The 14,484-nt window shown below is 38.1% G+C and overlaps 1 protein-coding gene across 1 annotated transcript; it reads left to right on the forward strand.

The window, feature by feature from the left end:
- Positions 1 to 474: 474 nt before the first annotated feature.
- Positions 475 to 2,261, forward strand: LOC306643851 (pleckstrin homology domain-containing family F member 2-like). Its single transcript, XM_079110154.1, has one exon. It carries the CDS (start codon positions 591 to 593, stop codon positions 1,335 to 1,337), a length of 747 nt encoding a protein of 248 aa, XP_078966280.1. The 5' UTR covers positions 475 to 590; the 3' UTR covers positions 1,338 to 2,261.
- Positions 2,262 to 14,484: the final 12,223 nt, after the last annotated feature.

A 14,484-nucleotide genomic window follows, 5' to 3' on the forward strand; every position in this document is an offset into this window, starting at 1 on the left:
TCACCTTGGACTCCTCTCTTTCCCTCCACCTCACATCCTGCCAGCTCCTCCTTATCTACAGTTCAGCCCCCTCTCTCCATCCGCTCCAGGCCATCGACATCTCTTGCCTGTATTATTATCACAGCCTCCTAACCTTCCTTCCTGCTTCCAGTCTTGACTCTCTTCATTTTCCATACAGAAGACAGGGTATGTTCAAAGTCTGATCCTGTCACTCTTCTACTCACAAGCCCCGCAGGCTGCTTACTTTGGAGAGGCTGTCCACCATGGGTCCTGACATCCTTGTTTATGCTTGCATAGTGTGCTAAACTGAGAGTAAGCAGCTTCTGTAGCTGGTCATATGAGCCACAGAGTTGATCAAGGAGACCAAGGAGTGACTCCTGTAATAGCTCCCATTGCTCTGCCCTAGAATGTTTGCTGCTTGCTCAGAAAATGCTGAGCTCGTCCGGATCGCGCCGGCTGCGTGGGTCCACAGGCCGCACACACCCAGAGAGGTCGGGCTGCGGAACGGGCAGAGTCCGCGCCCGGCGACGAGGAGTCGGACCTTCGCGCTGCCGCCGCTGCCCGCGCCCGGCCGGGGCCATTAGCAAAAGATGGTGGATCGCTTGGCAAACAGTGAAGCAAATACTAGACGTTTAAGTATAGTGGAAAACTGTTTTGGAGCAGCTGGTCAACCCTTAACTATACCTGGACGAGTTCTTATTGGAGAAGGAGTCTTGACTAAATTGTGCAGAAAGAAGCCCAAAGCAAGGCAGTTTTTCTTGTTTAATGATATTCTTGTATATGGCAATATTGTCATCCAGAAGAAAAAATATAACAAACAACATATTATTCCCCTAGAAAATGTCACTATTGATTCCATCAAAGATGAGGGAGATTTAAGGAATGGATGGCTTATTAAGACACCAACTAAATCATTTGCAGTTTATGCTGCCACTGCCACTGAGAAATCAGAATGGATGAATCACATAAATAAATGTGTTACTGATTTACTCTCCAAAAGTGGGAAGACACCCAGTAATGAACATACTGCTATTTGGGTTCCTGACTCTGAGGCAACTGTATGTATGCATTGTCAGAAAGCAAAATTTACACCTGTTAATCGTCGTCACCATTGCCGAAAATGTGGTTTTGTTGTTTGTGGGCCCTGCTCTGAAAAGAGATTTCTTCTCCCCAACCAGTCCTCTAAGCCTGTGCGGATTTGTGACTTCTGCTATGACCTGCTTTCCACTGGGGACATGGCCACGTGCCAGCCTACTAGATCAGACTCTTACAGTCAGTCATCCAAGTCTCCATTAAATAATGTATCGGATGATGATGATGATGACAGCAGTGACTGAAGACACATTTTGAGATATTTAATTGGGTATTACTGTCTGAGAAATCAGCTTTGGGGGAAACGCAGAATTCTGAGCTCTCCATTTCACTCTAGCCATGAATTTGCCTGAGAAACTTTTAACTATGTGCCTCAATATGTTCTATAGAAAATAGGTATCCCCTGCCTTCTCTCCTCCTCATGCTCTTCTACAGGGATGGACTGTTGTGAATATATCAGATAAAGTTTGGGTTTCTTATTCTTGTTTATTTCTAGATTATTTTCTTGGAATGTTGGGAAAAGACGTTTATTTAACAGATCATGTATTGTTGTTTTTACTTCTGTTGTATGAAAAACTAAAAGTACAGAATGTTTGGAACAGGAGTATAGTTGATTAATAATGTGGTTAGTCTTTTTTAAAAACCATCCTATCTAATGGTTAAGACACCAGTGACAAAAATGCATGATTTGGAAATACTTTGCTTTGTTTTTTTGTATACCAAGTGGTGCCTTATGGTAGTAGCACTGTTACATGATATATGAGCCCCTACTTTCTCACTTTTTGGTTTAAAAAATACACTGGTGCTCTTTGAGGTGATAAAATGTGTGTTTATGAATGGTTGTTATTAGGAATACTTCTCATTTGACCACTACAAATAACTAAATTTAGAGTTATCTCCATTCTACATGAATAAATATTTTTTCCAAAAAATAGTTGTGACTGTATTTATGTTTTATAGGTACCAAATTATGATTGTCAGATATACATTTTAAATTAATACTAGGTTGCCATTCTTAGGAATTTGGTTTGAAATTTATAAATAACATAGAAATGTTATATCACATTTGCTTCTACGTTAAGACATAGTTTTAGACTCATCTGTTTTGACATTATTTCTAGAATGCAAAACCCTTGAAAGTAAACAGTCTCTTAAAAAACAAAACAAAATCCCATGAGAGCACAGATCCATTTAGGCTTGAAGATTTGGAAGAAATAATATATATAGGAATGATCAAGGCAGACAACTCATAAGTCTGACTAGACTTCATATGTATAAAAGTATTATCTATTTCAGTATAAAACTCTTGAATTTACAAAGTGTTATATTTTATAAATTTTTGTAAAGCCCAACACAACTTCTATTTTTGTAAAACAGTTGTATGTTTAATCTGTTTCTGAAATAATTTTGTAGTCTATGGAAATAGAGTAGTAGTTGATTTTTCTAAATTGTGAACTTTAGATTGCTTTTGGGAAGTAGTAGTTTTTCACTCTTTGCTTTTGAGGCAGCCATGAGGTTGAAAGTATATTTATCATATAAAACTTGATGCATTTTGCACTACTTTCCATTTGTATGCTGCAAATAACTAGTCTTTTAAATATGGAAAATTGGTGTCTGGAATTCTAAGTTCTAAATTTTAAAAAATCTTTTAAATCTGAGTATCCTCCAAATGTTGTAAGGGGTTTGGTTCAGTAACTTGTGATGGGGGAATTCTTTGATATCTTACTGTTTGTTAAGGCACTAATTTTATTTTACTGTTAAATTTTGAAAGCATCTGAGATATACAGGTTTCCCTGTAGGAAATGTGAAAGAAAAGCACAACAGAGCAGGATTTTTTTTTTTTTTTTTTGAGGTTTTTATTTTTTTACTTTTTGGTTATTTTTTAGTATCAGATGCATTTTTGTTTCTATGCAATATATCCATACAATCAATCAGCTATCTAAAAGGACCACAAAACCTGAGAAATGTTAATAGAGACTTGCTGGTAATAGGAACCTAGCAAATTCAGGAACCAAGGGGAAATGTTCTGAGATAATATTTGCATTGTAAACCTCTATTGACTGTTTTTACAATAAATATTTTGCAACTTCCAAAAAAAAGAAAATGCTGAGCTCTTGGCCCTCAGTTCTTTCCCTATAACACAACCTACCTCACGTTCAGACATCCATGATGGCCCTTGAGTAACCTCCCTGGAACTTAGAGTATAAGGAACTAGACTTAGACCAATGTGAAGGGCTGGTCATTGCTTTGCCATGTTTATCTCTGGCCCGGGAGTCTTGTGTCTTCTGCCTGCATAAATGAAACAGCAGTTGTACTTGTTAGCTTGCACGTAGGGCAAAGTTCCAGACTCTACACCATTCTTGACACCCATCACATTCAAAACAAAATCCACTACTCTGCACGATCCCACAACCTGCTCCCCTCTGCTCCTCTCTCCTGCTCTTCCACTTGTCCACACTGAGACAGACACATCGGCCTCCTCCCTTCCCTTCCTTCCCATGTAGTTAGCACTCTCTGGCCTCAGAATATTTACAGTTTCTGTTCCCTCTAAATTAGCCCCCTTTCCTAGACATCAGCATGGCAGGCTTCCTATAGTCCTTCATACCTTTTCTGAAATACTACATTTCCAGAGGCCTACCCCCTGACCCATCCTGCTAAAATCTGCAATGCTTGGACTCTTATCTCCTTCCTTGCTTCCCTTTTCTCATTGGTATTTATAATCACCAAACTTCTTCCTATACACGTTTACTTGTTTAATTGCTCCTGATCCGGTCTCTTTCCACACAATGTAGGCTCCAGGAAGGTACCATTTCATGTGCTTCATCCACTGATGTTTCCTCAATAGCTAGACAAGTGCCTGGCTTATAGTAAAATCTCAATATCTCAATAAATGTGTTAAATGAATGAATTTTTGACAAACAATTTTCTAACTTACACATGATAGACTGAAAATTCTTCATCTGAAATGCTTGGACAAGAAGCAATTCAGTTTTTGACTCCTTTTTTGGATTTTGGAATACTTGCTCATACAGAAGGATGTATAGAGGAGATAAAACCCAAGCAAAACCAAAATTTATTTATATTTTATACACACCTTACACACAGTCTGAAGATAATTTAATACAACATTTTAATGTGTCTGTTTTAACTGTGAACCCATCCCATGAGGTCAGATAAAAATGTTCTTTCGGTTCTGTGTTTTGTGTGTGTGTGTGCATGTGCGCTTGCACGCACGCGTGCGTGTGTGTGTGTATGTGTGTGTTGCTGAAGACTAAGTCCAGGGCCTCACACATGCTAAGCAAGCACTCTGCCACTGTGCTATTCCAAGACCTAGAAAAGCTTTTTTTTTTTTTAATTTCTGAGTTGCAGTCTGGCTATGTTGCTTAGGCTGGCCTTAAACTCCTGGGTTCAACCTCCTGCCTCAGCCTCCTGAGGGCTGGAACTACAGATATGTACCACAATGCCTGACTCTGAAATTTTCTACTTGTGGCATCTTGTAGGTACTCAAAATTTTTTTTTTTTTTTTTTTTTAGAGCATTTCAATATTTTATTTTTCTATTAGTGATGCTCAACCTTTACTAAATATGCGGTCACTTTCTGAGGCCTATGAAGCAATAGGACACATATAATCAAAGCAAACACAGTGCTTTCCATGTGGAATTTACCATTGTATCAGTAAATTAGACATTTACCAAACAATCCCACATATGAAAAACCATAAATTATAAAAAGTGCAGTGAAGAAAAAGTGGAGGAAGCCAACAAGCTCTATTAAATAAGTCCTTCCGCAGTATGAAATGGTTGATGGAAGGCACCTGCCCAGTCAAGATTTACATTTCTCAACCTATTTTCAGCCAAGTGCAACCATGTGACCAGTTCTCACCACAACAGTGTCAACGGAATTGATGTACGTTCTCCTGGTTTGGGATTTTGAGACAGAAATGTGTCTTTTCTACTCTCCATTTGCCATCTGAAACCAAGAAATGCAAGATTCCAGGAGATGGAGGAGGGACAGAATGGAAAGTGCCAGCATTCTTGAGGGCAGCCACATATTAACCAGGAGCACTGGCATGTGGGACAGTAACACACATGAAAAATAAATGTCTGTGACGTCAAGTCTCTGGACATGAGAGCTTGTTCACTACAGGAGCTATTCTTAACCTATATAATACACAGTGAGGGAGACCTGCAGGCAAAGTGGGAAGACTTGGGTAAGGCATTTAAAGATGTCTGCTTCCAGAAAGAAGCAATAGGGCTGGGGATGTAGCTCAGTGGTAGAGCACTTGCCTAGCATGTACAAGGCCCTGAGTTCAATTCCCAGTACCACAACAAATTAATTACTTCCCTTACAGAAAGATGGGGTAGACTCTCATTTCCCTAAGTCTTCCTCTAATGACAATACATATAAGACAGAAATGAAAATATTCTGAAAGGTGGAGCAGAAAAGCCAGGCCAGCCAGGGACAGTGAGACCCAAGGAACAACATGGTAGTAAGTTCATTGGGTTTTCTTTCATCCTCATATATTCTGAACTAGATGCTAGAAAAGTCAGCAATCCAGAAAATTCAGTGAAGACAAAGTGTCCAAAGACTTCACTCTCTATCCAAAGGATGATAAAGGGGGAAGTTCAGGAAGACAGGAAATGTTTAGCGCATAACAGCTTGACTCACACCAATGCCCCCCAAATCCTTACAGCTGCAGCCCCAGATCCCTCAGCAAAGACAAAGTGGAGAACCTGGAGTTCCCCAATGACTGCCTATAGTGCTGCTCACCTATAGGTGCTGCTCACCTCCCAGGACAGTGGTACCAGAAAAGTCTGAGTCATGAGTCAGGACTTTCCACTGTGCTAGGGAGCAAGGGGCTCCCCTTCTCCATGTCAGTGGAAACCACACAGGGAAGAGTACTGAGAACCCACACTCTGCAAGATGGCATCAGAGATGGTTTGACTGGAGAGGTAGGACTTTCACCACTAACCAGTAGTAATGAGGCCACTGCAGCATATGTTAGCTGAGACCATATGAGAAACAGCGATGAGCCACACCAGCCCCATCCAGCCAAGGTGGAATCAAGGCAAAGCGAGTTCCTGAAACCCCACCCACCCAGAAGTAATGGGGTGCCCTCCTCATCTTGGGAGTGTCCGTGAAGGCCGAGTAGGGAACATGGACTTCCAACCCCATCTGGCAGTAAAGAATCAATGCCCCACTTCCCCTGTCAGGGGAATGTCAGAGGAAACCTGCTTTAAAAGAAGATTAAAGTTTGGAAGATGATAAAGTGTTGGCACATGCCCATAATCCCAGCAACTCAGGAGGCTGAGACAGGAAGATTGCAAGTTCAAGACCAGTCTCTGCAAATTAGCAAGGCCCAAAACAGCTTAGCCAGACCCTGTCTCAAAATTTTTCAAAAAGGAATAGGGATGTGGCTCAGTGGTTAAGCATACCTGGGTTCAATCCTCAGATAAATATATATACACATAAATTTGAAATAACTGAAAGGATAGTGGTAAAAACCAGAAGAATATTTAAGAGACTTCAATACCTCTCTCTCAACAATCAATAGAACAACTGCACAGAAAATCAGGAAGATAAAAGATCTCAACAAAATCCCCAAGCAAGAGTATCTACTTGACATTTACAAAATGCAACAACAAAATAAGCACTCTTTTCAAATGCCTATGAAAAGGGATATATAGTAAGAAGGGACATATCCCGGATCATAAAACAAACCTCAACAAATTTAAAATAATTAAAATCATGATGCAGTCTCTTTTTTGACCATGATGAAATCAAATTAAAAATGAATAGTATAAAAATGGTAGGAAAACCTTCGAACACCTAGAAACTAAACAACAATCTTCTAAATAACTTGAGTCAAAGAGAAAGTCTCAAGGGAAATAAAAACTATATTAAACAAAATGAAAATGAAAAGAAATATGACAAAATTTGTAGGATGGTGTTAAAGTGGTTTTGAAAGGAAATTATATACACTAATCATATCCATTAGAAAAAAAAGGAAAAATTAAAAAATCAGTAATCTAGCCTCCCATCTTTAAAACCTAGAAAAAGAAAAATTAACACAAAGCAAGTATAAGAAAGAAAATAACAAAGAAGAGAGAAGAATTAAACTATATTAGTACATAAAAGCAGAAGGGATGCATACCTATAATCCCAGCAACGTGGGAACCTGAGGCAGGAGGATCACAGGTTCAAAGCCAGACTTGACAAGTTTATATCATCTCAAAATCAATCAATAAGACTTGAGTTGTAGCTCAGTGGTAGAGCCTCCCTGGGTTTAATTCTCAGTACATAAATGCATACATAAAAGCATATATGCATACATATAATAAAGATGTCAAACCAACAGTTGAACCTTTGAAATGGTTAAAAAAAAAAAGTCAACCAACCTCTAGCAAGACTGAAAAAAGGGGAAAAAAAAGAAGACACAATTGCCAATATCAGACACTGCAGAGAACAAAAGGATAAGAAGAGAATAAAATGCAAAAATCTATAAACATAAATTCTACAACATAGAAGAAATAGACCAATTATTTGAGAAGTATAAACTAGCACAACTTCCTCAATACAAAATAATTTTGATAGTCTTGTAATGATTAATAAAATTAAATTTGTAACTTAAAACCAATGAGAAAGAAATACCAAGGCCCAGATGTCTTCGTTGAAAAATTCCACCAAATGTTTAAAGAATTAAAACTAATCATATACAACGTCTCCAGAAAAGAGAAAATAGTACTTTCCAATTCATTTTAAGTAAGCATTATTTGATGCAAAAATCAGACAAAAAGTTATGTTTACCCTCACCACTTTTACTCACTCACCATAGTATGGAAATAAGACAAGAAAATAAAAGGCATACAGATAGGAAAGGAGGAAATAAAACTACCCCATTATGCAGACGACATAACAGTCAATGTAGAAAAATCCAAGAAGTCTGCAAAAACTGATAGAACTAAAAAGTGAGTTCAGCAAGATCTCAGGGTACAAGATTAATATAAAAATCAATTGTATTTATATATTAGCAGTGAACATGTGGAAACATAAATTTAAAATACTACTTATTATTGTTCAAAAATACTTTGATTTCCTGTCTAACAAACACATACATGCATACTGAAACTTTTTTGCTAAAAATAAATTTGGCGAGACATACCATGTTCATGAATTGGAAAATTTAATGTAGCAGGAATGCCAGGAATTAAGAGGTAGCTCTAAGATAAAGCACTAATATAGAGTGTATGAGGCCCCAGGTTCAATCCCTAGCAACACACACACATACACACACACACACACACAGAGAGAGAGAAAAATAATAAGGAATAGCAATTCTTTTCAAATTACTGCAATTTCTATCAGAATCTCAGCAAGATTTTCTATAAATATAGATAAAATTCTTCTAAAATTTTATATAGAAAGACAAACTAGAATAGCTAAGTCAATTTGGAAAAAATAAAATTGGGAGGAATTATTATCCTCAACTTCAAGAGTTACTAAAATCAATAATAATCAACATTGGGTGGTACTGGCTGAAGAAACAAACATATAGATCAATGGCTCAGAACTGGGAATCCAGAAATAGCCTCATGTAATATGGCCAACTGATTTTTGACAAATGTATAAATGCAGTTCAGTAGAGGAAGGACAGTCATTTCACAACAAGTCATGCCAGAGAAATTGTACACTCATAAGGACTAAAATGAACCTTAATGTAAATCTTATTTCTTACATAAAATTAATTCAAAATAGATCACAGACTTAAATGTAAATCATCTAATTATAAAACTTCTATAAGATCACATGAGAGAAATCTAAGGGACCTAGACCTTGATAAAGAGTTCTTAGACATGGCACAAAAATCACAATTTTTAAAAACTGAATTAATTTTCAATAAAATCCAAATCTTTTGCTTCACAAAAAGCCTGTTAATGAAAAGGAAAGAGGAAATAGCTGCAAACCACATATCTACAAAAGGACTTATACCTATGATATATAAAGTCTATATATTAATTTAAAAATTATATTAGAAATGTGCAAAAGACATAAGGAAACCCTTCACTAAGATGTAGAAATGGTAAATGATCTCATGAAAATAATGTTCAAAATCTAGCCATTAGGGAATTGCACATGAAGACTGTCTTGGTACATTTTTGCTGCTATAACAGAATGCTACAAACTGGGTAATTTATAAATAATAAAAAACAATGCTGAAATATCCTCTGCACCTATTAGAATAACTCAAATAAAGAGAGTGAACATACCAAATGCTGGCAGTGATGTGGAGAAACTGGATCTACCATACTTTGCGGGTGATAAATGTAAAATGGTACAACGATCCTGACTTGGTAGTAAAAATTAAATATACCCTTACCATACAATCCAACCATTATGCACCTTGGCATTTTTTCCTAAAAACTGAAAGCTTACATCCCCACAAAATCCTCATGAGAAGGTTCATAGCAACTTTGGGGAAGATCCAAAATGGTATAGTTAGGCTTCCAGCAGGCTATGTTTTTAGTATGTAGCCAAGGTCATGGACACCCTGATTCTGCATATGTACTCAAGGTCATAAATGTGTGCTTGTGAGCATGCACCCACTTATGTAATCAGAAATGTGCCTTATTTGTCTGGACTGCAAAGTAAAAAAAAAAAAAAAAAGCCATGGAAAATGTTCAGGGTCTAATGGAACTGGCTGGGGGCTAAAGCTGGAACTGAGAACTGGCTATTGCTGCCTCTGAACAAAGAATGGCTATCACCCAACCCTGCTTTGCATTTTCTTTCAACTGCTAGAGCCCCAAACCTTGCTACCCAGGCCTAAGCCACAGCAGTGGCAGAACAACAGCTTAATTTGTGAAATCCTTATACTGTAAACAATTTAAATGTATAAAAATAAATGAATTGTTAGACAAACAAAACCTCAACAGTATAAAGAAACAAACTATTGATACATGCAAGAACAACTGAATCTTAGGGACACTGGGTTGAGTGATAAAAAGCCAACACCAAAAGTTACATGCTCTGATTTTATTTCTGAAATACTCTAAAATGACAAAATTGTAGAGAGCATAGATCAGTAGTTGCCAGGGTTGGGGATGGGGAGTGAGAGAGTAGGGAGAGTGGTGGGATTATAAATATACAACATAATAGCCTTGGATAGTTCTGTATCTCCACCATGGTAATCACTTGATTCTATTATAAAATGACAGAGAATTAAGCACACACACTGTACCAATGTCAAGTTCCTTGGGTACTGTACTATCAGATTCAATGTTATTGCATAAGCTCTAACCTTTGGGGAAATCTGGGTGAAGTGTAAACACACAGAACATCTCAATACTACCTCTGAGATATCCTGTGAAGCTATAATTATTTAAAACTATAATTATTAAAAACTTTTGTGCAAGAAAAACACAAAATATTCATATTAGATACCCTTTGGTAAGTTTGGGGGTTGGATCCTGCATATATGTTAACTTTGCAATAGCCTAAAATACATGTATGGAATTGCTGTTTATTGCTAGATTATAACTGAGTTTTCCTCTTTTTTTATGTATTTATATATTAATAAGGATAACTGCTGGTAATATTAAATGATCTGAATAATTAACACACTCACACACACACACACACACACACACACACACACACACACATATATATATATATTGCAGTAATTTTGCTTGCAATGCAAGTCATCACTCTTTGACAATTTAACTCTGCACTTCAACTTTTTATGAGCATGGCCCTTTAAAAATCTTGTCTACTCATGACAAAGTAGAAGAAAAGATACAAAATGTGTCACATGATGAATGTTATACTTACTTTTAAAGGGGATTTACTGGAATAACCAAGAAAGAGCAAGGAGTGATGGACCTAAATGCCATAAACTCTTTTAATGCAATTTTTCTAACTTAGCAAACATTTCTTGAGAACTACCAATGTACAAGACACTCTTAAATGCTCCTTCTGTTCAGCTCTCAGAAATCTTCTCTAACTAAGCTCTAAACCAATGTTATTTAGTAGAACTTTCTGCATTAATGGATTTTTTAAAATCTGTGCTTTCCAATAAGAGTAGCCACATGTGGCTATTGATCACTTGAAATTTGACTATTATAACAAGACACTAAATGTTTAATTTAATTTAGTCTTAATCTAATCTAATTTTTAAACTGTATTGCATAATTGCTATTCTATTAGCACAGCCCATATTATTATCAAATAGATTTGGGATACTCATCTCTTTTTCCCCGAGTACTTTCCTCCACAGTACATAGAAGGAATCTGTGGGACCACAGGTGTTCGCAAAGCACAAACATGGAGATAATGAGTCAAACTTTTCCCTACTGCCTTTCTGTCTGCCTTCCCTCTTTGCTAGCAGAGGCAACCTTCTTAAGTCGGGTATGTCAAATCCAAACTGTCCCAGCCTGCCTCTCAGCTAGGACAGCTGTAGCCAAAGACACATAAAAGAGTTTCCCATTTCATCTCTGAGACACATTTTCCCGCCTGATAAAAAGAGAATAACAGGGAAGAGAAGAGCTTTTTCCTTACTCTGGGCTTGGAACAGCTGCAGCTGTCTTGTGACCAGGAGGTAAATAATGAAGAGAAGGAAACTTACCCTAAGCTCAGTGAGCCTCTGAATCAACTCTGGATTGATCAATAGGGATTTACCAATTTGTAAGAAAACTAAATCCCCATCGTTCGTCAATATTTTATTGGTTACCATTGTCAAACTCCTGATGGCAGGCAAGATTATATCTTTTCATGAAAGTGAGAGAAGTGCAAGGGCAGAGAGGAGGAGAGAAGGAAGGCGGGAGACGTCTTAAAGAAAGAGCGTCAGTCTTGCAGCTATTCCAAAGTTTCCCTTTGGAATACAAAAAGTATGCCATACTCTCAGCTGGGGTGGCAGAGGAAGATGCTAATGAGAATCTCAAAGTGTATCTAGGGTGATAGGCGAAGGAGACAGGAAACTAGAGAAAATAACAAAGTTCAGATCATGGAAGACCTAGAGTAGCATACTGGGGACTCCGGACTGGTACGTAAGGACCACAGAAAAGCATCATACGTTTTAAACAAAGTCATGATCATAATTGCACTTCCCAAAGCTCATTCTGGCTGCAGGTGGAGAATGGCTGGGAAAGGTGGTGATACTTCATAAGACACGTCAAAGGAAGTTCCACACCAGGAGAGCATGACGTCGATATGACTTTGTTCCTCAGTGCTAACTGTGGTCACTCAGTTAAGGTATCTTTTAAATCATAGATCCGTGGTTTCAAAGTCAATAAAAATTGTCTAATTTAGCTAGAAAACAAAATAGAATAATTAGGTCAAATATGTCCATCTTGAAATGTATGATGTGCACAGTTCATCTAAAAGTTATATATAGCACAGTATGACTTGGCTATGAAGTGTCCCCCAAAAGCTCCTTTGTTAATTCAGGAGACAAAGTGATTCGCTCATGAGACCTGTGACCTAATCAGTGGATGAATTCATTTCAGGGATTAATAATTTGGAAGAACTCACTGGGTGGCAACGCAGGCAGGCAGGATGACTGGAGGAGGTGCTCACTGAAGGTGTGCCTGGGGATTGCATCTTGTCGCCCTGGCTCTCCCATCACTCCCTTTCTTTCTGGCCGCCACGTCCTGAGCAGCTTTCCTCCACCATGCTCTTCGGCCATGATGTCTCTCCACTGCACCTCGGGCCCAGAACAAGGGAATCCACACACCCTGCACAGAACCTCTGAAACCGTGAGCCCCAAGTAAACGCGTCTTTCTCTAAGTTGTTCTTCTCAGGTATTTTGGTCACAGCAATGAAAAGCTGACAAACACATAATAAGAAGTGTGCTGCGTGCTCCTTCAGAAGAGACCCCTGAGTAAGAACGAGGTTTGTTAAAGCAATCATCAAGATGGGCGGTTTCAGCTTGAGTACAAGAGGCCCCAGAAACAAATTCACCCAAGTTTTGGGCTAGAGGGACAAGTTGGTATAGATCTTGCCATGACAGCATCCTGAGTGATACACAAACGTGTGAGTTTCCCTGAGGACAAAGCTTTCATCATGGGAATACCACCAACAGAATGACTACACACCCCAAACCTTTTTTATTTGGGTCAGACACACTTTCTAACTCCACATTTATTACAGTCGCGGGATATTCTAAGAAATCAACAGCTTAGTGACCCAGTCTTATTCTTTTTAGTTTTAGGATGAACTGCAAAGCCTGTGGACACAGGTTTTGTGATTCTGAATGTAACACTGTGGCTGCAAAAACTGTTGAGAGAGTAACATCTGTGGGTGGAAAACAGACAGAAGTGCTGCGCTTTGTCAGGTGGAAACTATGGAAGCAAGGGTCATACTTGAAAGCAAATTGTATTAAATATAAATAATATCATTCCTTATTCCTGTTTCTGAAAACCTGTTTGTATCCATAACTGATTTTTTTAAAGCAAATTTACTTTTTTGGGGAGATGGGGGAGACACTGGGGATTGAACACAACAGGCATCGAGCTTTTTTCTATTTTATTTTGAGACAGGGTCTTTTTAAGTTGCTTAGGACCTTGCTAAATTGCTGAGGCTGGCCTTGAACTTGCAGTCCTCCTGCCTCAGCCTCCCGAGCTGCTGGGATTACAGGCATGCACCACTGTGCCCAGCTTGAAACAAATTCACTTTTTGACCAGCACCACCTTTCCTGTGTCCCAAGCCAACTCTTCTATATCTAACCGTGCAGAAGGCCATGAGTAGATCCCACAGCCTTTTCAATCATTCCCAGTTATTATAATAATTCTGATTTTTCAATTATTAAAAAATCCAGACTGATTCAATGTTAAAGCTTTATTTTACATCCCATTCAAGCCTTGTCTGCTAACCTGGCTGAGTTCTGGTTCAGACAGAACAGCATGCAATGTACCATTCAGGATTATCACGAAGTCACCACCAAAGTGACAAATGTAAAGGACTTTTAATTCAGTTCTAGCTAAAACCTGATAAATATTTGTTATTGTTGTTATAATCTAGCTACCATAAATGTTACAAGATGATAACAATAAAACTTTTCATATTAACTTAGGGCCCCGATTTTAGGACTGAGATCAAATAATGTTAACTGCTGTGTATTCTAAAGAGGGGCCAGATGATATGTGTATGCTTATCTATCTATACACGTGTTGAGATGTGTGTATACGTACATGTTGATAGAGATATATGTTAATATCTATATATCCTTTATTTTGACATGATTGCATAATTGAATCCAAATTTAACCCCACCCTATACCCAACACCTTTCTTGTGTGCCTGGAGTTTTTAATATCAGCAAGATGTCAGCAGACATAACACAAGCAGAGGTTTATAAAAGCATCTTCCAATTTCCACTTGCCCTCTGTGCTTAGCCTGT

This window comes from Sciurus vulgaris (assembly GCF_902686455.1).
Source record: "Sciurus vulgaris genome assembly, chromosome: 14".
NCBI classification, from domain to species: domain Eukaryota; kingdom Metazoa; phylum Chordata; class Mammalia; order Rodentia; family Sciuridae; genus Sciurus; species Sciurus vulgaris.

Excerpts from the sequence above, each read along its gene's own strand:
- LOC306643851 (XM_079110154.1), top strand. The coding sequence starts at position 591 with ATGGTGGATCGCTTGGCAAACAGTGAAGCAAATACTAGACGTTTAAGT.